General features: G+C 39.9%; 1 protein-coding gene across 2 annotated transcripts; it reads left to right on the top strand.

Moving 5' to 3' along the window:
• The first annotated feature begins 16,901 nt into the window (after positions 1-16,901).
• Positions 16,902-18,768, top strand: LOC119797436 (C-X-C motif chemokine 2). Of its 2 annotated transcripts, XM_038306503.1 has the most exons (5): positions 16,902-17,009; positions 17,317-17,434; positions 17,618-17,698; positions 18,172-18,231; positions 18,415-18,768. In XM_038306503.1, exons 1-4 carry the CDS (start codon positions 16,946-16,948, stop codon positions 18,227-18,229), a joined length of 321 nt encoding a protein of 106 aa, XP_038162431.1. In that variant the 5' UTR covers positions 16,902-16,945; the 3' UTR covers positions 18,230-18,231; positions 18,415-18,768. The 2 variants fall into 2 exon arrangements, with proteins under 2 accessions (XP_038162431.1, XP_038162432.1); XM_038306504.1 differs by lacking the exon at positions 18,172-18,231.
• The last annotated feature ends 5,020 nt before the right edge of the window (positions 18,769-23,788 follow it).

Raw genomic sequence — 23,788 nt, 5'->3', positions numbered from 1 at the left:
GATAAAGGAAAAGCTTTTTCCACGGTTAAGGTTTATCTGGCAGCTATAGCAGCATGCCATATAGGATTTGGAGACAAAACGGCGAGCCAACACCCTTTGGTTTGTCGGTTTATGAAGGGCGCCCACAGGCTTCTCCCCGTCTCCAGACCTTTGCTGCCTCCGTGGGATTTGTCGGTGGTTCTGGAGGGGCTCAAGGGACCCCCATTTGAACCGTTGTTGGGGTCCAGTCTTAAACATCTGTCTCTCAAGACAGTGCTGTTACTGGCTCTGGCCTCTGCGAAACGAGTCAGCGACATTCATGCGCTTTCTGTGAACCCCGCATGTACCCGGTTCGACCCGGAGTACACGCGTATGGTTCTGAAGCCCAACCCGGCCTTTGTTCCTAAAGTGGTTGGTTCTTGTTCACCGATCGAGCTAGCGGCGTTCGCCGCCTCCCCAGGTGAACAGCGAGCGCACATGCTGTGCCCTGTTCGAGCCGTGCGCTCTTATATGGACAGGACGCAGAGCTTCAGGAGGAGTGATCAGCTCTTTGTCTCCTGGGCGGAGCCCCGTAAGGGACAGCCGATCACAAAGCAACGCCTCGCCCACTGGGTGGTGGAGGCTATAGCTTTGGCGTATGGAAGCAGGGGTCTGCAGCCCCCAGCGGGTATGCGTGCACAGTCTACCCGCAGGATGGCTGCGTCCTGGGCTTTATTTCGGGGAGTGTCCGTTCAGGACATTTGTTCAGCGGCGAATTGGTCTTCGCCTCTGACTTTTGTCCGGTTCTACATGCTTGACGTGTCTGGACCGTGCGTGGCCAGTGCGGTCCTAGAGTCATAACTGACCTTGTGGACCTTCCCCATCGGCCGGTTTCTTGTTCGATAAGCTGTCTGGCAATACGGGAGCTACCATATCCCATAGCGAGACACCGAGTGAATATTATGAAAAAGAACGTTTGGTTATCTAACATAACCCCAGTTCTTAGAATAATATGAGCGAGGTGTCTCGCTATGGGATGCAGCCTCCTGCAGCCCTGATAGAAGCATCTATCTCAATCTGCCAATCCTGATTGGCCGGTGAAAGTGCCCGTCCTACGCCACGCCCCGTAGCTCCGACTACTAAAGCGTGTGCGGATCACGGCACTCCAATTCAACAAGCAAACCTCTTCTCGCCGCCCTGCAAGAAGGGTCGTCTGGGGTTATGTTAGATAACCAAACGTTATCAGGCTCCTCTCCTGTGGAACCAACTACCAATTTTAGTCTATGAGGCAGACACCCTGTCTACTTTTAAGGCTAGACTTAAAACTTTCCTTTTTGATAAAGCTTATACACTCACCGGCCACTTTATTAGGTACCCCATGCTAGTAATGGGTTGGACCCCCTTTTGCCTTCAGAACTGCCTCAATTCTTGGTGGCATAGATTCAACAAGGTGCTGGAAGCATTCCTCAGGGAGTTTGGTCCATATTGACATGATGGCATCACACAGTTGCCGCAGATTTGTCGGCTGCACATTCATGATGCGAATCTTCTGTTCCACCACATCCCAAAGATGCTCTATTGGATTGAGATCTGGTGACTGTGGAGGCCATTTGAGTACAGTGAACTCATTGTCATGTTCAAGAAACCAGACTGAGATGATTCCAGCTTTATGACATGGCGCATTATCCTGCTGAAAGTAGCCATCAGAAGTTGGGTACATTGTGGTCATAAAGGGACGGACATGGTCAGCAACAATACTCAGGTAGGCTGTGGCGTTGCAACGATGCTCAATTGGTACCAAGGGGCCCAAAGAGTGCCAAGAAAATATTCCCCACACCATGACACCACCACCACCAGCCTGAACCGTTGATACAAGGCAGGATGGATCCATGCTTTCATGTTGTAGACGCCAAATTGTGACCCTACCATCCGAATGTCGCAGCAGAAATCGAGACTCATCAGACCAGGCAACGTTTTTCCAATCTTCTATTGTCCAATTTCGATGAGCTTGTGCAAATTGTAGCCTCAGTTTCCTGTTCTTAGCTGAAAGGAGTGGCACCCGGTGTGGTCTTCTGCTGCTGTTGCCCATCTGCCTCAAAGTTCCACGTAGTGTGCGTTCAGAGATGCTCTTCTGCCCACCTTGGTTGTAATGGGTGGTTATTTGAGTCACTGTTGCCCTTCTATCAGCTCGAACCAGTCAGGCCATTTTCCTCTGACCTCTGGCATCAACAAGGCATTTCCGCCCACAGAACTGCCACTCACTGGATGTTTTTTCTTTTTCGGACCATTCTCTGTAAACCCTAGAGATGGTTGTGCGTGAAAATCCCAGTAGATCAGCAGTTTCTGAAATACTCAGACCAGCCCTTCTGGCACCAACAATCATGCCACGTTCAAAGTCACTCAAATCACCTTTCTTCCCCATACTGATGCTCGCTTTGAACTGCAGGAGATTGTCTTGACCATGTCTACATGCCTGAATGCACTGAGTTGCCGCCATGTGATTGGCTGCTTAGAAATTAAGTGTTAACGAGCAGTTGGACAGGTGTACCTAATAAAGCGGCTGGTGAGTGTAGTTAGAGTGGCTCAGGTTATCCTGAGCTATCTCTATAGTTATGCTGCTATAGGCTTAGACTGCTGGAGTACATAGAGAGCCCTATTTCTTCATTCTGCTTCATTCTGTCTCTATTCTCCCAATCTGCAGAATCTGCTAGTTCAATCTCTAACATAATGCTCTCTCTGCTTTTTCTCATAGTGGCTTTGCCTCGTCTGTTCCTGTTTGGCTGTGACTCCATCCTGGAGAGAAATATCACCTGTGCTGCTGCCATCAACACCCTTGTTTATAGATGCTGGAGATCGGCCTGTTTTCCAGTGTAGTCCTGTTTCTTTGACCGTGACTGGCTGGATGTGCCCTCTTCATCCTCTGACATGGGAGCTGGCTCGGAGCTCGTCTGCCTGGCTGTGTGTTTCCTGGACGGGGCCGCCTTTTACAGTTGCTTTTTGTATCTCTGCTACTGTCTCCTTGAACCCCAGTCGGCATCGGCAGATGGCCGCTCACACTGAGCCTGGTTCTGCTGGAGGTTTCTTCCTGTTAAAAGGGAGTTTTTCCTCTCCACTGTCACTACAATCATGCTTAGTGTGAGGGATTGCCTTCGAGTCAATGAGTCGATGCAATCAGCTGGTTTTCCTTAGATAGAAAACTTTGAATCAATTTGACTGTATGATCTGGTTGAACTGTAAAGTGCCTTGAGATGACTTGTGTTGTGAATTGGCGCTATTTAAATAAACTGAATTGAATTGAATTGGATTGAATTGAAGTTATGCACTGTGAAAAAAACATGAAAACCATCAACATAAAAATGAGTTTCATCACCTGAAATCCCAAAAATAAATAGATCGATGTGTCTGGTTTGAGATTTGAAAAAAATCAAGGGGGTACAGTGTTAACACTTTTTCAGGGCCCTGCATGTTATTTCTGTCACTCTGTTAGTCAGCTGCTGATACAGAACAGCCTTGTGGCTAACACCTCAAAATGACGACTGTGAGGCTCATTCTAATCTTGACGTTAATTTACAAACACCTTCCTGCTTCTGTGGGGTTCAGAAACAGACTGTTAAACAGTTTAAAGTAACTGTAACTTACAGTTAGATTAGGGAACGACAGATGTGTGATGTTTCGGGGAACTTGTCAGACTCTGTGGTGTCAAGTTTCCTTCAGAGTAAACAACAAACAGGAGAGGTGTTTCTGTGTGGAAGCTGAAAATGGCTTTACTGTCAAAGATGGAGCCATTTCCATTTAGAGTACTTCTCTGTTAATGTAAAAGGTGGCGAAACTGATTATTATTTACATTAAATCTATTATTAGTGCAGAGAAGAGACTACCTATAATGGTGTGAGTCTACTGCATAACACTTTGCATTTTAAACGTTTTGTCTATGAATGCAATAGTAAAAAAGATAAAATGTAAAATGAGCATGAAGGAGAAGGACCTGGAATAAATCCTACATATTAAACTTTTAAATGTATATGATATGAAAATATGTTATTACAAGGTGAGAGACAATGTGTTGGTTTTGTCTTTATCTGATCTTATTTCAACAGATCGTTTAAAACCCGAAACCTTTTAAAAACTTTTTTACTAAAAAAATAAAACAAACGTTTTTGTTCAACTTAAAGCAATATTAAGGAAAACAAGGAAGAATAGGTACATCTCTTGTGCTTAAGATGATTTCTTCTTCTCTGGTGGCTGTTAATGTATGAACTGACCAGATCATTTAAGTTCTGTCGGGGTATTTTTAATGGTTTGATTGCATTAAGATAGATTTGAATCTTGAAGATCCGGAGGCTGTTCCTTGTTTCCACTCAGTGGTTTGGTCCAGGACAAGGTCCACATCTTACAGCCCGTTGCAGTGACTGTTCCAACTGCCAGTCTCTCCGCCACTGGACACGCAAAGGCTTAAATCAACCAAGCCCAGGGTCATATGGTCATAACATGTATTTTTTTCTGTTCACCTCAAGGTGACCTACCTCAGAGAGTCAGACTATAAACAATGAGCTCTGGTTTGGTTAAATCTGCTGGTTTGATCACGGAAACACGTCTAATAATTTGTGGGAATTATTTTAAAGGGTAATTAGGCTGGTTGTTGCTCAGGCTGGCTGATCATTTTCACCCATTGTAATGCTAGTCCTGCTCAGGGAACGTTCAACTTTGTTACCACCATAAAAATGCTAAGGGAGAGCATATGAAAATATTTCTTTTCTGATCTCTTCTTTTATTTTTGTAAATGATGTGGTGCTCTTAGTTACTTTGAACCATGACATCCAGCATTCACTAGATTGCTGTCTAAGGCAGTGCACATGAATCTATGTTTGCTCTCATCAGTGATACAGAGGAGATAGAAAATGGAACAGATTCTTTAAAATTTATAATTGCATTATCTGATAAAGATCTGCTAAAGTGAAACCTTTTTGGGGAGGAGAACTGTTTAAGTAATCCTGAAGGTTGTCAAAAAGGGGTCAGCGAGGACAAGGTTGTGAGAAAATACTGTAATGTCTTCACATTCAATGCCATGTGTCAGCACAAGGTCCAAAGTATGAAGATGAGAATGTGTGGGACTATTCACATTTTGAACAAAGCCAATAAGTCTAAGATAGCACTAAATGCTACAATTAAGCTATCACCTTCAATGTCAGCATGGATGTTAATATTCCTCACTATGATGACCCTGTCAGTATTCAACACCAAGTTAGATAGGAACTCTAAAAGATCATCTAAAAATTCCGACTAAGGACCTGGTGGACGATATAAAGTTATAAAAACAAGAGGTGTTGCTGCTTTGCAATTTGCATGATGGAAACTAAGGGTTATATTTTCAAAAGAGTGGTAATTAATAACTGCCTTCTGAGTAATCAGTAAGTCAGAGAGAAAGATTGTTGCTACTCCTCGTCCAGGATTTTTTAGGTATGTGAAAATATAAATTTCCAGAGGGAGTTGCTTAATTTACGCTCACATAATCCTCTTGTGCAGCCAAGTTTCTGTAAGACAACATAAATCAATTTGAAATCAAAATAAGTAATTAACTAACAGACATTTTGAAGAAATAGTTATGCAACTTAAGTGAAAGTCTGGAAGACTCTTATCAGTTTCATCTGAACCACCTACGATGTCCTCTGTTCAGTTCCAACCAATCAACTGAGGGCCTTCTCCGAAGCCAATCATCTTTCAAGATCCCCTTCCTTTAGCTCTTGGCCTAGCTTCTCTCTCCCACACGCAAGCAAAATTTCCCCCACCTCCACCCTATTGCCTCCCTCACCCTCAGACTACTCTGTCCCACTCACCCTATGGTTTATTCCACCACCTGCGTCTAGGCCCCAGGGAATGGGAAGACTACTCTAATTTTTTTTCTGGGTTACTCATCCAAGGGAATGTTGATTCACAGCATTAAAGTCTTCTGCATGGGCCTGAGCGCCAAGTAACTTATTTCATTTTGGTCATTATCTACTTCTGTCTCCTTGAAGCCCAGTCAGCCTCATCAGATGGCCGCTCACACTGAGCCTGATTCTGCAGTTGCTTCCTATTTAAAGGGAGTTTTCCTCTCCACTCTGGCCACATACATGCTCAATGGCAGAGATTGCAGAGAATCAATTAGTCCTTGCAATCAGCTTAATTTTCCTTAGAAATATTTTGACGAATATGATTGTTACCTGTATAAATAAACTGAATACCTTTCTAATTGCATCTTTTCTCTGTGTGAGGCTCTCTAGGTTGAATGAACTTTTCCCCAAATTTGAGTGATTTTCATTTAAATTACATTATCATAAATTACTCGTTTATGATTCTATAAATGTGACAATTGCCCAGTAGAAAAGTGCAGCCCAAGAAGCTGTGTTTTAAAGTTCTTCTGGACAGTTAGAGTAACTTAGAGGTATCTGAGCAGCAACACAGAGCGTAGGTCAGCTGTCAAAACAGAAAAGTGAAAGGGTGCCTATCAACTTAAATCCTACCCTAAGTTTACAAAACATGTTGCAACTGAAAAGTATAAAAATGCTATAAAGTGCACCAGACATTAGAAAGGTAATTATTTAACAAACTGAACAGGGCTCATATTCGCTGATTTCAGCAGACTAAGTTCAGTGTATTCTTAGCTCAGTGGTCTCTGTGGGACAACAGATTTTATCTGATGTTGAAAGTCGGGAAATTGAAATTTAGCGGTTTCCTTTATTGGCGAACAGATGGCTTTCACATGCGGATATTGTAGTATGCTAAAAAATGCCAGTAACAGACTGCAGAGTTGGCTCAGTTGGCAGAAGTTTCCATTCATGTGAGGAAGTGTTTCTTTTCTGCAAAAACCCTTGAGATTTACTTTTGCTTCTGCAGGAAAACAGAAGAAAGTAAAAGTTATTTCTTATCTTGTAGCTCAGGAGAAATGAAACAAAGTGGGTTCTTTGTATCTGGATTAACAATAAACTCCAGACGTCTCAGACAGTTCATGACAGACCTAATGAAGCAATGATCAACTTTTGGTTCAATTTCAATTCTAAACAAAGTTGTTTGGAATAACCAAGGATTGTTACAGTTTCTTCACATCTGATCTTCTCTATGCATAACACTGCAGCCTACTCCTAGATTATGAAATGCATCATGAGTCTCCACCTCAGAGTAATTACCAGCCTCCCATAGCCCCCTGTTCCCAGTTTAAAGCAGCATCTTTGACCATTTTAACATTTTAGTTATTTTTCTCACATCCAGTTTTCCTAGACCTATGATTTGAGTGAACTTGTGTGAACTATGCAAATGTTTAAGCGATTTGAAATTTCTTCAGCATTTCCTGTCAGATGGCACATATTCTTTTACCTTTTCATATTGTTCTCTTATCAGTGTTTCTCCTGGATTTATGTTTTTATAGGTTTTTTCCTGCATAAAGTAAAACATTGCTTCAACACCATATTCCTTTCACGTGCTAAAAAACAATCTCTAACAAGTTCAAGAAAAGAGAAAAATTAGCAGACCTTAACATTACCTCCTATAAGTTGCATCTAACAGAAGAAGGATAAGGAATCATGCAAATAGATGAAACTGGACATGAGAGACAATCATCCTTCAGATGATCTCTGCATGCAAGGTGTTTGGTTGACAGTTATTCATCTTTAGATTTAATAAAAAATTTTTAGATAATTTGTGTCTCTGAAATGATGCTGCTAACAAACATCCTTGGCATGCAGCAACAGTTCATCTCTTGGGTTTAGGAGCTTATAGGAACCACAAAAAAAAAAACTTTTCTTTTAAAGACATAAGGGACAGGATTGAAAATTAAGGAAAATGCAGGGTGAATCTGTGGTACAGCATCAGAGAGAGTGACCCACAGACAGAGGCCTCGATCATGGAAGAATCCACACTGGGTTTCAAAGAGTCCCGATGTGCTGAGACCAAAGCTTTCCCCTCTCTAAACCCCATGTTCACTTTAACAAAAAAATAAAATAAAAAAGGCCAACAGGAGCCAAAAAAATGTTTTTTTTTTAGAGTAAATCCTTAGGCCAACGTTCAACCCAGCTGATTGCATCTTCTGAAGTATGCATAGATCTAATTTCCACTGATGGGACTTTCAGAACCATGACTGTCATTGTAAGCATTTTGTAAGAGGAAAGTCTCAGATGTGAATCTGGCTTTCCTGTGCGGGACTGGCAGTTTTTCCCTTTGTTACTGTGGAGGATCTTCCAGAACTCCAGTTTCCTTCTACAGACCATAAACATCCACGTTAATTGACTAATCACTCTGTATCTCAGTTTCATTTTGACCAGCACAGTAAAAGGGTTGCATTTATAGTTTCCCCAGAAACTATAAGTGCTTTTCTCACTGCTAAAAAAAGAAAAAAAAAATTGTGTTTAACATCCAACTGACATCATAGTATTATTTTGTTTAAACAGCTAGTTTTAACATAAGAATCTAAAATAACAATTATTTCAGTAAATATCAGTCTGGGATAAGTCAATTTTATTTATATATGAACGAAACTTTCTTTCACCTTTTTTACACTTCATCCGTTTTTCCTTTCATTGAGATAATTCAATTTTCAATTCAAGTTATTTATAGAACACCAATTCAAAACACACATCAAGACTCTTTAGAGACAATTCAATCAGCTCATACAGTCAGATTAGTTCAAAATTATCTCCCTAAGAACAACCAGCTGATTGCATCGACTCAATCACTTGCAGAATTATCTCTCCTGGATGAGCATGGGGCGACAGTATATATTTGTTTGCATTTAGTCTTTGCCTCTGCAGCAGGCCGTCGGACTGAGCATGCATGGAGTGACAGTAAAGAGGAAGACTTCCTTTTAACAAAAACGAAACCTCCAGTAGAACCAGTCTTAGTGTGAGCGGCTATCTGCAGAGGCCGACTGGGGTTCAAGGAGACAGAAGCAGATATAGAAAAGAAACTTAGAAGAACTGATCTATGAGTACTTTCTATTGATTGTTTGATTGATTGATTGACTTTATTGATCTCACAGTAGGGAAATTTACTCGTTACAGCTCAAATAGTTAAAAAGAGAATTATTATTATCATTATTATTATTATTATACAGGGTGTTATATCTGTTTTTCTTTTCTATGTTAGAAAAGATGAACTAGCTCCATAGCTGCCACTGTCTGGGAAATAACAATTTAAGCAGATAAGCACTGAGTTAGTTTTCATTTCAAAAAAGATGAAACAGAGCACATGTAGTTAGTCACAGTAAAAGCTGAGGCCATAGTTATTTCTAGGAGACGAACAGGAAACAAAATAAGGTTGTTCAGTGCATATAAAGCTATTCTTATATAACTATTCTTATCAACGCGCTCTCTTTAGGATATTTGCCCTAATATTTGGTGTTAATTTTTTTTTCTTTGTTCCCTCTCATTGTTTTTTTTTGTTTTGTTTTTTTTATTTCTTATAAGGTAGAAATCGAAACTTTGAAACTATTGATACTTTGTCAGATTTCAGACATTTGTCAGCTCAATCAGTATGTTGTCTTTGCTCTTTGAAGTAAGGTGTGAAGTATTGTTTTTATGTTGAGGCGTCTGGGTGTGAATGACTCAGCTGTAAATACTTGCTGACATTAGCATTGTTTCTGGCACAGATCAGAGAATTGGGATTCTCACCTTAAATGATTTTACTTTCAACAAGAATAAAGAATAAACATTTATCATGTAGGTGTCTGTCATAAAGAAAAACATTTTTTTTTGTCTGTTTTACATTTCTTTAAATGAGTCTTAACATGTCCATCTCCAACATGCTGCTGTGGGGACAGGTGAGAACTGCAGCGCAGGGCAGATGCTCAGCTGTGCAGGAAATGGTGCAGAACTTGTTTTTTTAAATATTCTTCAAAAAAATGCAAATAAGTTCATGGAAAACATGTGGTTTTGCTTTTAAATGCTCTGCTCGACTTTTCTCTATAAATGCTGCCACCACAGAAGTGAAAATGATATCTGGAATCAAGGCCAGGGACACAAACTGAAGCCATCTTGGAGCTGCAGGGACTGGATGCTCCTTTTCATCATGAGTTCATTTTTTTTTATCATTGACAACTTTATGCTAATCAGTCTGACCACAAAATCCCATTCTCACTTCCAGATGTTCCTAAAATTGAAATGAAAAGCTTGACATACGGCCATTATCGTATCAATGTAGGAACATTGAAAGTTGAGTGACTTCTACTCCTGAATTCATAAAGGTCATGTTTTAATCCCAGCTGTTGTAGTTTTATTAACACTTCTAATGGGGTGTTTATGGTCAGACAACTAGGTGGGATGAGAGGACCTGGCCTCTGAAAGGTGGACAGTCAGACTGAGGTCAGGACCTTATGCAGGCCAGTTAGGTTCTTCCACATCAGCTCTCTTATCCATGTCTTGCAAGGATCCTGCTTAGAGCAATATGGTTAAAAGTAACAATAAAGCCCAAACCGCCCCCATGCATTACCCCTTCACTACCCAGTGGCAGTCTATAGGAAGTCACACTCACAGCCGTGAAGGGAGCTTTGATTGAAGGTGGAGGGAATAAATGACAACCGGACGCCTTCTCCCTTCTAGCGCGAAAGGAAAGTAGTCATTGCCATAGCAACAAAGAGATGCCCCATGTGCATGGCTGTAGCTCAGGTTGCAATGTGCAAGGATCTCTGAAAGGGTGCATACAAGACAGGTATGAGTTTAATTTCTACAAATATTGTCATTCTGATACCAACAACCTTAAACCTTAATTTGAGTGATTCCATCAATCTGTCAGCTCCTTTATCTTCTAAACAAATACATTAAAATGTTGTTCACTGGGCCTACAAAAAAAAAAAAAATCCAGTCAATTAAAACTATTTCAAAGAGGATCTTCCTTTTTGGAAATAATTGTCTTTTTTTTTTTTTTTTTTTCAGTGTGACCAAAATCCAGCAAACTGCTGGAACTGTTTAAATGCTTTTCGTTTCCTCAGCCATTAGTCCGCCCTTACAGCCGCTGCCTAATTCCACAGAGTCTGCACTGATGCAGACTCGCCATCTGAGGGCTGAACGGTCCACTCCCCCTACCTACTGGTTTGGAAGGGCACTTAATATGGTGGAGCCTCTGCAGGCCTTATCTTGTAAGATTCTGGTGTACTTCTTCTCCTAAAGTTGAGTTAGCCCATCTTCTGAGCAGTTGTGGTTGGCAGCAAGTAGTTTTTCGACCTTCAAATTTTGTGTGATGAACACACAAAAAAAAAAAAAAAAAAAAAAATGGAATATTATTGATTTCAGAATGGAGAAATTAACTCTATATTTAACCTATCCCCTTTTTTTTGGATGCAGTGGGCTGCCATTGTACAGCGCCCCGGGAGCAGTGTGGGGTTAAGGGTCTGGGTCAGAGACCCAGAGTGGAGGGTGTGGGGATCTGTTACGTCCCCTGGCTGGGTCTGGGAGGTATAAGAGACCAACATAAATTTAGACAGTGAATTAAAGAGTCAAAAAGGCATTTAAAGTTTTATTCTGCCTCTTCTTTTAAATAAATGATGGTAGGAGAGCCCAGGCCATAAAAAACAAAACAACCCTAAAGAAAAAGAAAAGTGGACTTACCTAACTCAATATGAAACCAAAATATACAAACATACAAAATAGCCTATCTAACCAGCACATAGACAGGAGAAAACTGGGGTTAAACCAAAAGGCAGCTCTCCCCTACAAAAAACATCTAAACAAGTTTACATGGCAGCAACTTAACAGCCCATTAGATTCTACAATGAACACAGAGGTGTATGGCACAAAAAAATGACCCAGAGGCCTGAAGTACAGCTTCACAGGCCATAAATATTGTGCAGGTGATCTTGATTGGGCTGAGACTCAGGAAGAAGCAGCCAGTCTTAAAGGCGGAGCCTAAAACAGAGCAAGGTGTTAATTGGATGCAAAAACCAAAACAACATCCAAATTGGGGATGTAACCGGATCAAACCGGATACTTGCAACCTTCTCGGAGAACAAGCACGCTGCTATAATCACTAGGCCAACACTCCCCAACAGTAAGCAATAATGGTGGGTAAATACCATGCAGTTACAAGAGGAATCAGCGAGGAGTGAGATTAGGAGAGGAGATTAAATACTGGGAGTTTCAATAGGCTGGGGCTGATTGGCTAATTGTTTGCAGGTGTGACTGGAGAGAGCAGAAAGAAGAAGAACAGTAGGGGGCGACAGAGAGCAAACAGGTAAACTATGAAAAAATAATCTACCATTAATAAAGGACAACTAGAAACAACAAAAAGGAATAAATAAACTAGAAGAACTAAGAAATTAAATGAACTAAACTAAAGACCAAAGAAAAAGAGGAAAAAAGAGGAAAAAAGAGGAAAACAATAATTAAAACTAAATCAAACTACAGAAACAACCTAGATTAAAGAGCATCTCAGAGCAATGAGTTAAAGAAGCCAATGTCAACACAGCCCTGGTACAGCTTATAAACTCTACTATGTGAGAGAGATTTTAAAATGTCATTAAAGCTCATGCTTTATATAATGCCATCTGTTTAAAGGTCTGCAGCTTATAGACTGTGTGACGACCATGATGTCTCGTCAGAGACGTTAATCGAGCTTTATGTGGAGAGTCAGACATCCCAGCTGTCCAGACTATTGCTCCATCCTTAAGTAATAATATTCCTTCCATTACTTTCAAATTTAATTATATGTAGTATCTCAGATAGAGTTAAATAGAATGTCTCTCAGTCTCTGTTGTCTGTCTTTCTTCATGCATCCACATTCTACAGAGTTGTGCAGAGTCACTGCTGCTGTATCTTTAGTGGAACTTGGGTGAGGTGAGTCAGTGGTGCTCAAATGGGTTTCTTTCACCCACAGGTGACCTTCTAGTTATGAAGCAAAATTGCTTTTTCAGATATTCTGCATTATTTTAGTTGAGGTAAATAGACGATCACGTTTGGTCTGCTTCTGTTGAAACCAGAAAAAAACACATGTTGACAAGAGGTTTCATCTGTCTGAGTTATTTGTTAATACTTCACTCATCAGAGCTTATTTTTGAATCAGAATCTTATTTTCATGTGTGGGAAGTATGCTCTTCTTTGACCGGGGGATTACTTTCCCTGTACTTACCAGAATAGGAAGTTGGGTGAGACCCCTGAGGGAAATACAGAAGTCTAGGCCTTCTGGTCCGCTGTTGTAGCTTTCTGTTCCTGATTTATTTTATCTACCACTCTCAACCCAAACTGATGTAATTACTTCTTTTCAGACAATTGCTTTATAGTTTCTGCTGTATTTATTGTTTATTCACCTGTTTCACCTATTTTTTGTATAAAGAAACCATCTCCTCCTACTCCTCTCTCCATAGCAGTGGACGGAGGAGCGAATCGGTGGTTAGTAGTGGTAGTCTTGTCATGAATATGTTTTTGCATCTTTACCTATTACTGAACAAAATAATACCATAGATTAAACTTATTATAGCAGAAATAGATACCTCTTCTCATCCTTCTTGTTTTTCTTTACAGTGACTATTTTATTTACATAGATCGAAGGTTTATTTTGCTTTTTTTTTATTTTTACCACCCATAAAAACAATGATAAGCTTCCTTTAAAGTAGCAAACAGGATTAAAGGGAGAAACATTGGTGAACCTTTGGTAAGGTATCAGGCAGCCTGTCTCTCTCAGAAAGCACAAAGAGAGCAAGAAGGAACCGCCTTCCAAAATAAAGGAGTATTTTTGCTTAAACGGATGGATAAGGTTACTCCTCCTTCTCTTTGGAGCTTTATGCTCAGTTTGAGATAAGACTTTGTTGTCGACCTAATTTTCCCCCTTTAACCTTCCAACCACTGAAAGACATAGGCCACGATTTAAATATTTTTTTGATTTGTCTTTTGAGCATCTTATTTGATGCATGTTAGGTTTTCTTAACCTTCTAAATCACTCCGGTCCGGTTCTAAATCACTTTATTTTCCCACAATGGGGAAATTCAATCTCTATATTTGAACCATCCCCTTGGTGAGCAGCGGGCCGCCATTGTGTGGTGCATGAGGAGCAGTGTGGGGTAAAGGGTCTTGATCAGTAACCCAGAGTGGAAACTGTGGGGATCAATCAGGGTATTGCAACCTTCTCAGAGCACAAACAAACTGCTCTAACGACTAGGCCAACACTCCATTATAGTTTATGCTATAATAAATTTTATGTTATGTTTCATTGTGTATTGTTCTCAATGTGACATTATGTAATTGGAATTTATCTCATATTAATTTATTCTATATTATAAAATGCTACTTGAGGTTAAGAAACATTGTTGTATGCTATATAATGTTACTGTACATAACATTACATTATGTAATGTATAACTTGAGCATTGCTCAAGTTTAAAGGGTAAATTTCAATTTTTTATTATTACTTACTTGTAAAATGAGTTTCCCTCTAATTATGGCGGTTGTCTCTATTAGTTCCATTAGTCAGTTCATGACAGTGGGATTCAGGTTGGATTCTCTGTGCATTTGCATTGATGACATTGTTAACCTGGCTACTTTGTGCACCATTAACGCATTAGCAAAACAAGCTACTGTTTCTGAATATGGATCACAATAGACCAGCCACAAGTGCAGCTTAAACCACATCCCAGACTGCTCACAAGAATAAGAAAATAAAACAGTTGTGTTGTATGATGAAATGGGTCAAATTGGAAACTGATCTTGGACTCTGAAACGAAGGGAGCTCAGATCTGCACTAGGAAGGGAAAGGGACCTGCAGTGAGGCTTTGTTTTGCTAAAATGATAAGATGACCTCATTATCTAGATATCACCACTACACCCACTGGAACACAAACTAGACGTCATCAGAACCCTCAGACAGGAGCAGAAACCATTCCCACCATCAACAGAGGGAAGGTGAGAGAACATGGACACATTAGGACATCCCTGAAGAACTGTGGTTATCCCAGGTGGGCTTTTCTAAAAATCAACAAGAAGAAGTCTCCTGAGAGGGAAGAAAACAGAAGAAGGAACATTGTCATTCCATATGTTGCTGGAGTCTTTGAAAAACAGGAGGATTTTCAACCGACACAGGATCCCTGCACACTTCAAACACCCTGAGACAAAAACTGGTTAACCCCAAAGACAAGACACCCAGAAACAAGGCCGGCAACGTGGTTTCCACCGTTCAGTGTAGTGAAGCGTGCGCAGACCTTTACATTGGAGACACACCTGAAGGCTAAAGGACACTTGTTTGAGGACAACAACGTCCATATTCTGTCCAAGGAAGAAAGATGGTTTGAGCGAGGGGTTGAGGAAGCCTTTTTCTTGACAGCGTTGCCCGACGTCCCAGAATCTTCTAAAACGCTGGCATATGCTAACCTTTCCATGTATTTTTTCAAGTTCGGGCGTATACATAGCGTATTCATAACGAGTCCAGAACTTATGTCCAACGAATGCCTAACTTGTGCATAACGCACAGCAATGCCCAATGCCCATGAAATGATGCTTGTGCATCATTTCATGAGCATTACGAAGCATCAGTTAAAGCTGCTCCCCTCAGGCGGCACAGTGATGCGCCCGGAGATAACTGGTCTGCATAAAAAGATGTCTTTGATCACGGTATTAACCTGGCTGCTGTTTACAGTCCGCCCAAAAAAATAAATAAAACTAAAAAAGAAAAGGAAGAAAGAAAGAGGGTTTACAGTCACAACAGATTCAGAATCATGTCTGCTAGGAGGATTTTTGGTTGTGGCCGTGAAGGCAGGGAAGATCCATCACACTCACCTTTTCGCTCCTATGATGGGGATGAAGTCTGGTGAAGAACTGACAGTTTCCTCATGTGAACCCCCCCAATACCAAAAACGCTGTCAATACGCCATTATACAGTAGCTGTGCGTTAGAGACACCTTCTGTGGTCGTCTGGATCAAATACGTTGATATGCGTTAAAGATAAGTGCTTGATGAGTTACGTGTAAGTTATGCACAAGTTACTCATAGGTGTTGGATAAGCTAGAGGAAGCGACATATAAGGAACTTACACTTAACGTATGTCAACGATCAAATAACTTACCTGTAACTTATGGCCCACGTATGGCATACACTGGCATACGTCACAAACTTTTGAGCAATCTCAAAGGTGCTTTTCAAGGCCTGCAGTGTGATCGTAGCCATATACTCCTCCTCTTCAGTTACAGTTTTCTGGTTTCTTGTCGTTTATTTGCTCCCCCTGTGTGTTTTCCCTTCTTCTCATTTTTGGTTTTCTGTGATTTCTTATTTTTGGATTTTTGGCTCAATTGCCACCTTTTGGATAATTAAATCAGTATGAAACCACATCAGCTTCTGTCTCTGCATTTGGGTCCTCTTAGAACCTCCACATAACCTGACATTAGAGGATATTTGTTTATAAATCTCATCAGCGAATAAGAGCTAAAATGAATTGATTATATATCTGAGTTAAATAGAGGCATAACGGCTGTGAGAAGGATTGTTATCGATATCCACTGTTTAGTGATCGGATGTAATTTTTTGTCTTATGTAAAAACATGAAACAAAATTCTCATAAAATCTTGTCTCAAATTATATATCATATCACAAATTAATAGATTATTAGTTAAGTCAAAGGAGAATATATGTAATAACTATTTGAGTATGCTAAAGCATAACAAAAACAGGTCCATGATGTGAACGTTTGGTCTTCTGAATAATTATCAGTTTTTATAAAGTCCCTGTAGCTATCTTTGAAATTACAGCAGATTACTATTTTGATTCAAATAAACTTCTGCTAAATAGATTTATTAAAAGAAGCCCATAAAAAAAATCACCCAAAATAATGTTGATTCAGCAAAACCCCCAGAAAGCACCAAGATGCCACAAGTTTTACATATAATTGTCTTTTTCCTGTACGTTCAGATGGGAAGAAAGCAAAGCTTTTTTACGACACCAACGCGCTTACTTCCTTATTTGCAGCTTTATAAACGAAGGCTAGACTTCATTCACTCACACATCTTCGCCACATCCTTGACGGTGCTGAAAGCTCAGAAACTCTGAAGATGAAGAAAGCTCTGATCCTCCTGGTTGCTCTGACTCTCTGCTGCTGCATCCCTGAGCTGCATGGTATGAAAATCCTAATGTTTGATTCAACATTCTGACAATTTTATAGTTACTGAGTTTGTTTATTTATTTCGTATTAGTTTAGCTGTACTTTTTTTGCCATTAAAAAACATAACCTAAATTATTTAGATTAAATTATTATGAAATGTGTGAAAAAATATTAACATGAAGAAAAAAAAATCAATCTTTTCCTGTTTTTAATTTGTTAAAACCTAGTTTAAGACAGGGATTAAACACAGGGAAGGCAGTGGGCTGAGAGCTGAGAACATATTGAACATTATTTTAATCATGTGATTGTTTTTCTCTGCAGCATCTTCCAGGTCAGGGTGTCGCTGTTTAAAAACCTCCTTTCATCGTATTTCTCCCCTCAATGTTGCCAAAGTGGAGGTGACTCCTCCATCAGGACGTTGCCGCCGTGCAGAAAGAGTGTAAGTAACTTCAGCCATACATCAACCACCATTTTAACTGGATTTGATCAAATTTTTTTGGCTCAAAAATTTAAAGGTTAATAAATAAATAAAAATGTTTTCCTTATCAATTATCGTCAATTCTAGTGTTTAGCTCTTGAATCTATAATCGAGGTAATTGTTTCTCTGACTCTCTTCCTTTAGTGTCATCAGGAAAAATGGCTCCAAAGTTTGTATCAGTCCAAATGCTGCGTGGTTCCCAGAGTTCCTCAGGAAACTTGACGGGTAGGAACCTTTATTTTTGTGTTGTTCTGATGGATGGATGGATGGATGGATGGATGGATGGATGGATGGATGGATGGATGGATGGATATTTCAGCACTCCCTTTAGTTTAATAAAAACAACATTAGTTAATTCTTCCCATAGAAGTTTAGATCAGGAATCTGATGACTGATCTGGATCCAGATCAGTTTTAGCTGTAGTTTCTGGTTCTGAGCCACAATAACTTTTAAAAAGTTTGATTAAAGAATTTCTAAACTAGGATTAAAGACATCAATTTAGTAGGAAAATAAGAAAGTTTTTTTCCTCATCTTTATCCATAAATACAGTCTTCTGTTTTTAATGTCTGACTACAGGCCTGACTCAAATAATGTTTTTACTGAAAAAAAAACAGCAGGAACCAATTTAGAAAACACATGATTTTCTTTGCCATTTGACATGAATTGTATGATTTACTGGTATGTTGTTGTGTCTAAAGGATGGGCTGTGACAAAGCAGGCGCGGCGCCTTGCATTCGTCGTCATTTATTACGATAATGGTAATAATCAAAATTCTAAATTCTCTCAAAACATTTCCCATCCATCCATCCATCCATCCATTGCATAACCAGCTTATCCTAACAGGGTGCTTATTAAACATCTATGATTAGCATACAGCATCAAACTGCTGTTGGTTTCTGGTTTCCCTCTTTCATCTTTATCTTTTCTTAACTGAATTCCAGGGGCTATGAAAACATCACCACAACCACTGTGTCTACAACAACCTTCTGAGGGATATTCTGCAGAAAGTGCTTCATCCAACCTCATATGACAGCGGTTAATGCGCAAAAGAGCTGAGCCGATGTTTTATTTTTCTACGTTAAATCTGAATTTCATATTTTTTTTATACTGGTTTCATTATTTCCATGCACTCCATGCTGATCAAATGTACTCTCTTTGTGAATAAGCTCAAGTTCTGTTTCTTCTAACTCTATTATCATGTTTTTTTTAAATGAAGAAATAAAAACAAGAATAAAAATACTCCATTAAGACTGATCATTTATTGCCCTAAAGGTGCACTGCAAAAACAATGTAGAAATAAGTAAAAATGTCTTAAATTAAGTGTATTTACCCTTAATTTGAGTAAGTAAATAACATGATATGCCCATGGAATCGGTATTTTTACTCTTAAAATAAAGTAATTAGATAATATGCACTTGAAATATGAAAATGCAGTTTTTTTTCTTATCTTAAAAGTAAATAGTAAGTTTTTGAGAAAAAATGTCTTATTTAGATTTCTGTTTTTTCAGGGTGAGGAGTGATTTAGTAGATGTACCAATGGTTGTCGAGCTTCAGCTCTTCTAAATAAAACATTAATGTGAAATGAATTAAGAGGGTTACCATGACTGAACGACTTTTCTACGATCAGATATAAACTCATGTTAAATGTCTAAACACCTGCTTTTTCCACCATTAGTCGATGCGTACCTTCAGTTGTTGAGGTTTCTTTTAGAAGCTTTTATAAACCGGTCAATAGGGATGCAAATACTGTGGCAAACAAGCAGACTAGCAATGGTTTAGAGAATTATTCAGGATCTTAAACGGCATCCTAGCTGGCTTTTTGGTGTTACAGGCGATTACCGAAGCATCCGACAGTCAGCTAAAGACAACATAGAAGAAGCCTGGAAGAAAATGTGTGAGGAATACAGAAAGATCGGCAGATCTCACTGCTTCTGCTTCGGCAGGGATGCCATCTTGATCAGCCATCTTTGGTCAATCAGTGAGCCATTCTCAGCATTTAGAACTCAAAAAACAACCAGAAAAATCCAGCAAGCACTTGATGCAGCCTGCGTTAAGGTTTAAGGTTCCTTTGGAGTCTTTCCCACTGGGGAGAGACCCAGAACTCGCAATATGTGCCCTCTGGCCTGGGAACTTTGTGGGATCCCCCAGAATGAGCTGGAGGATGTAACTGAGGAGAAAATGTCTGCATAAAAAAAAACACACACACACAAAAAAAAACAAAGAATGGAAGTCAGCTGAAGCCTGAGTTAACCCATCAGTATATTCCATGTGGTCCACCTGCCAGTAGCAACACCTTGCTAAAAAATGCAAATATAGACATAGTTTGATTAACCTCCATCAAGAAAGGAAGCAGCACAACTGAGCACGATGTCCTCTGCTGAACACCTCCGAACTTCACCTCTTCGCTCTGTCTAATTCTGTCCTGCAGGATCCATTATTCTGGCCGTATTACAGGTGCTGGTCATAAAATTAGAATATCATGAAAAAGTAGATTGATTTCAGTAATTCCATTTAAAAAGTGAAACTTATATATTATATTCATACATTACATACAAACTCATATATTTCAGATGTTTATTTTGTTTAATTTTGATGATTACAAATGACAACAAATGAAAATCTCAAATTCATCATATCAGAAAATTAGAATATTGTGAAAAGGTTCAAAATTGATGGCCCCTGGTGCCACACTCTAATCAGCTAATTAACTCAAACCACCTGCAAAAGCCTTTAAATGGTCTTTCAGTCTAGTTCTATAGGCTACACAATCATGGGGAAGACTGCTGACTTGACAGTTGTCCAAAAGACGACCATCGACACCTTGCACAAGGAGGGCAAGACACAAAAGGTCATCGCTAAAGAGGCTGGCTGTTCACAGAGCTCAGTGTCCAAGCACATTAATAGAGAGGCGAAGGGAAGGAAAAGATGTGGTCGAAAAAAGTGTACAAGCAAGAGAGATAACCGCACCCTGGAGAGGATTGTGAAACAAAACCCATTCAAAAATGTGGGGGAGATTCACAAAGAGTGGACTGCAGCTGGAGTGAGTGCTTCAAGAACCACCACACACAGACGTATGAAAGACATGGGTTTCTGCTGTCGCATTCCTTGTGTCAAGCCACTCTTGAACCACAGACAGCGTCAGAAGCGTCTTGCCTGGGCTAAAGAGAAACAGGACTGGACTGCTGGTGAGTGGTCCAAAGTCATGTTCTCTGATGAAAGTAAATTTTGCATTTCCTTTGGAAATCAAGGTCCCAGAGTCTGGAGGAAAAGAAGAGAGGCACTTCATCCACGTTGCTTGAAGTCCAGTGTAAAGTTTCCACAGTCAGTGATGGTTTGGGGTGCCATGTCATCTGCTGGTGTTGGTCCATTGTGTTTTCTGAGGTCCAGGGTCAACGCAGCCACATACCAGGAAGTTTTAGAGCACTTCATGCTTCCTGCAGCTGACCAACTTTTTGGAGATGCAGATTTCATTTTCCAACAGGACTTGGCACCTGCACACAGTGCCAAAGCTACCAGTACCTGGTTGAAGGACCATGGTATCCCTGTTCTTAATTGGCCAGCAAACTCTCCTGACCTTAACCCCATAGAAAATCTATGGGGTATTGTGAAGAAGAAGATGCAATACACCAGACCCAACAATTCAGAAGAGCTAAAAGCCACTATTAGAGCAACCTGGGCTATCATAACACCTGAGCAGTGCCACAGACTGATCGACTCCATGCCACGCCGCATTGCTGCAGTAATACAGGCCAAAGGAGGCCCAACTAAATACTGAGTGCTGTACATGCTCATACTTTTCATGTTCATACTTTTCAGTTGGCCAACATTTCTATAAATCCTTTGTTTTTATTGGTCTTCAGTAATATTCTAATTTTCTGATATGATGAATTTGAGATTTTCCTTTGTTGTCATTTGTAATCATCAAAATTAAACAAAATAAACATCTGAAATATATGAGTTTGTATGTAATGTATGAATATAATATACAAGTTTCACTTTTTAAATGGAATTACTGAAATCAATCTACTTTTTCATGATATTCTAATTTTATGACCAGCACCTGTATACTCCAGGACAGGCATCCCCAAACTCGGTCCTCGAGGGCCGCTGTCCTGCAGGTTTTAGATGTTTCTCTGCTCCAGCACAGCTGATTTTAATTGATAGTTGATTAACAGGCTGTTGGTCTACTGCAATCATCATAATCAGCTGTGCTAAAGCAGGGAAACCTCTAAAACCTGCAGGACAGCGGGCCTCGAAGACCGAGTTTGGGGATGCCTGCTCCAGGATATCCTGACTGCAGGACATCATTATGATGCCTGACTAATTGCTGCTCTGAGGTCCTAGGTGCTGTTTTTTGGTCTGTGTCATGTTCCCAAAATTCAAAGCATCAAACATAGATATTGACAAGGTGCACAGTTGGAAGATGGGCAGACTTCAAAGAAAGTTTTAGAAACGTAAAACATATCACATAGTTTTAAACGCACTTCCTTATTTGCAGCTTTATAAACACAAACTGGACTTCATTTAGTCGTAGATTGTTCTCACTTCTAGTTTGGTGATGGAGCAGCTGAGACGAATAAAGCTCTTCTCCTGGTTGCTCTGAGTGGCGGGTTAACGAAGGCTTACATAAGGCTTTCAGATTTTTTTTGCAACTCGATTAATATTTGATGTTAATTTTTCTTTTAATAAAAACTGATTTTTAAAAATATATATTTTTTTGGTTAAGAAATGAAATTTCACAATTTCTTCTGGTGCTAAATGTAGCAATATTAACTTTACTAACATTCACATTAAGGAAAAAAATTTATATATTTTTTCATAGTAATAAAGCAGGAAATGAAATCATACTGAATGAAAATATACATTTCAAAATCAGAACGCTTTCTTTCTTACATGTTTCATTGCTAAGGCCTGATATTCATTAAAAAGTGGAAGACAGGAGGCACAGGGTCAAAGGTCAGCCCTCTGTCCAATCTACAGAGACTCTTAAAATTTCTGGATGTGTTCCAAGGTTCACGTCTTCCAATTCCCAATGGTTCAAGTGGATCCCGGAGGGTTAGTCTACAGCAGGGGTCCTTCAACGTTTTCCAGGCCAAGGACCCCCAAACTGATGGCTAGATTGAGCGGGGACCCCCTAATTACAGTATATATATTGCATGAAATTGTGTAAACTGGTATTATAGTCACTCTATTACAGATGGAGTAATGTAACAGAAGTAATTTCTCCCTGGGATTATTAAAGTATTTCTGATTCTGATTCCTGGTTGATGGGACAGGTGTTGTGAATGAAATGGTGCCCAGCTTGAAAGAGCTCCTGTGTGTCTCTGAATGTGTGCATTGATGACTGAAAGACATCTTCTGCCTCCATTTATTTGTTTACTACAGTGTGTTGAATTCATGTTAATGTGGCTTTAAAGACATTTCAATTAGTGGAAAAAATTGCAGGGGGAATATAAAAAAAGTCTAATAAACCAAAACTTTTAGCGACCCCCTAGGGGTCGGGGAACCCCTGTTGAAGACCTCCGGTCTACAGGATGGTGGTTACCTTCTGTTCATCATTATTAATAGCTTAGAGCAGGTCAACCCACGTCCCTGAAAGGTCACTGTAGATCCCCTTAAGGGACTAAGGGGGACTTTCTATCAGGATATCTGAGTTTATGAGAAGATGGTATGAAAATTTGAGACAAAATATTTCCCCTAAATAATTATATGCCGTAGTCATCCATCCACCAACTACACAGTGATTTTTTTCGGACTGTGGGAGGGAGCCGGAGCACGGAGAGGACCCACGCATGCACGTGGGAGGAACATGCAAAGTCTGGTCCATGGTTCAAACATTCATGCTGCATGGCAACAGCGTCATGAGCTAGACCACCTTGCTGCAGTCAAAAGTAACCTCGCTTGAACAATTTCATTTGGTTTGACGTTTTATTCTCACTTCCGATACATTAAAGTGTTTCCTTTGCACCGCTGAGGTTAACTGGTTTAACATCCAGTCTGGTGAATGTCTGGAGAAAGATTAATCATCTGCGCTAATTGGTTGAATTAGACAAGAAGGGTCAAAATTTGCAGCTTGATTTAACAGGTTATAAAATTGGTATTAACCAGGCTTCCTTTGTGTTGTCTTTAGCTGACTGTTGGATGCTTTGGTAATCGCCTGTAATGCCAACAAGCCAGCTACGATGCCGCTTAAGATCCTAAACCATGTAGATCTTAAAAAGAAATTCAACTCAATCAATAAAACAATAAAAATCTGCAGCCTGTTTTAAAGGGAATAAAGATCAGCATCCAGTCTTTTTCCTCCCATCTTTAAAA

The sequence above is a fragment of the Cyprinodon tularosa genome, unplaced genomic scaffold, assembly GCF_016077235.1.
Source record: "Cyprinodon tularosa strain WSP-4 unplaced genomic scaffold, ASM1607723v1 ctg583, whole genome shotgun sequence".
Classification (NCBI taxonomy): Eukaryota; Metazoa; Chordata; class Actinopteri; order Cyprinodontiformes; family Cyprinodontidae; genus Cyprinodon; species Cyprinodon tularosa.
The sequence above is the reverse complement of the archived record's forward strand: the minus strand, read 5'-3'. Positions and strand labels throughout refer to the sequence as shown.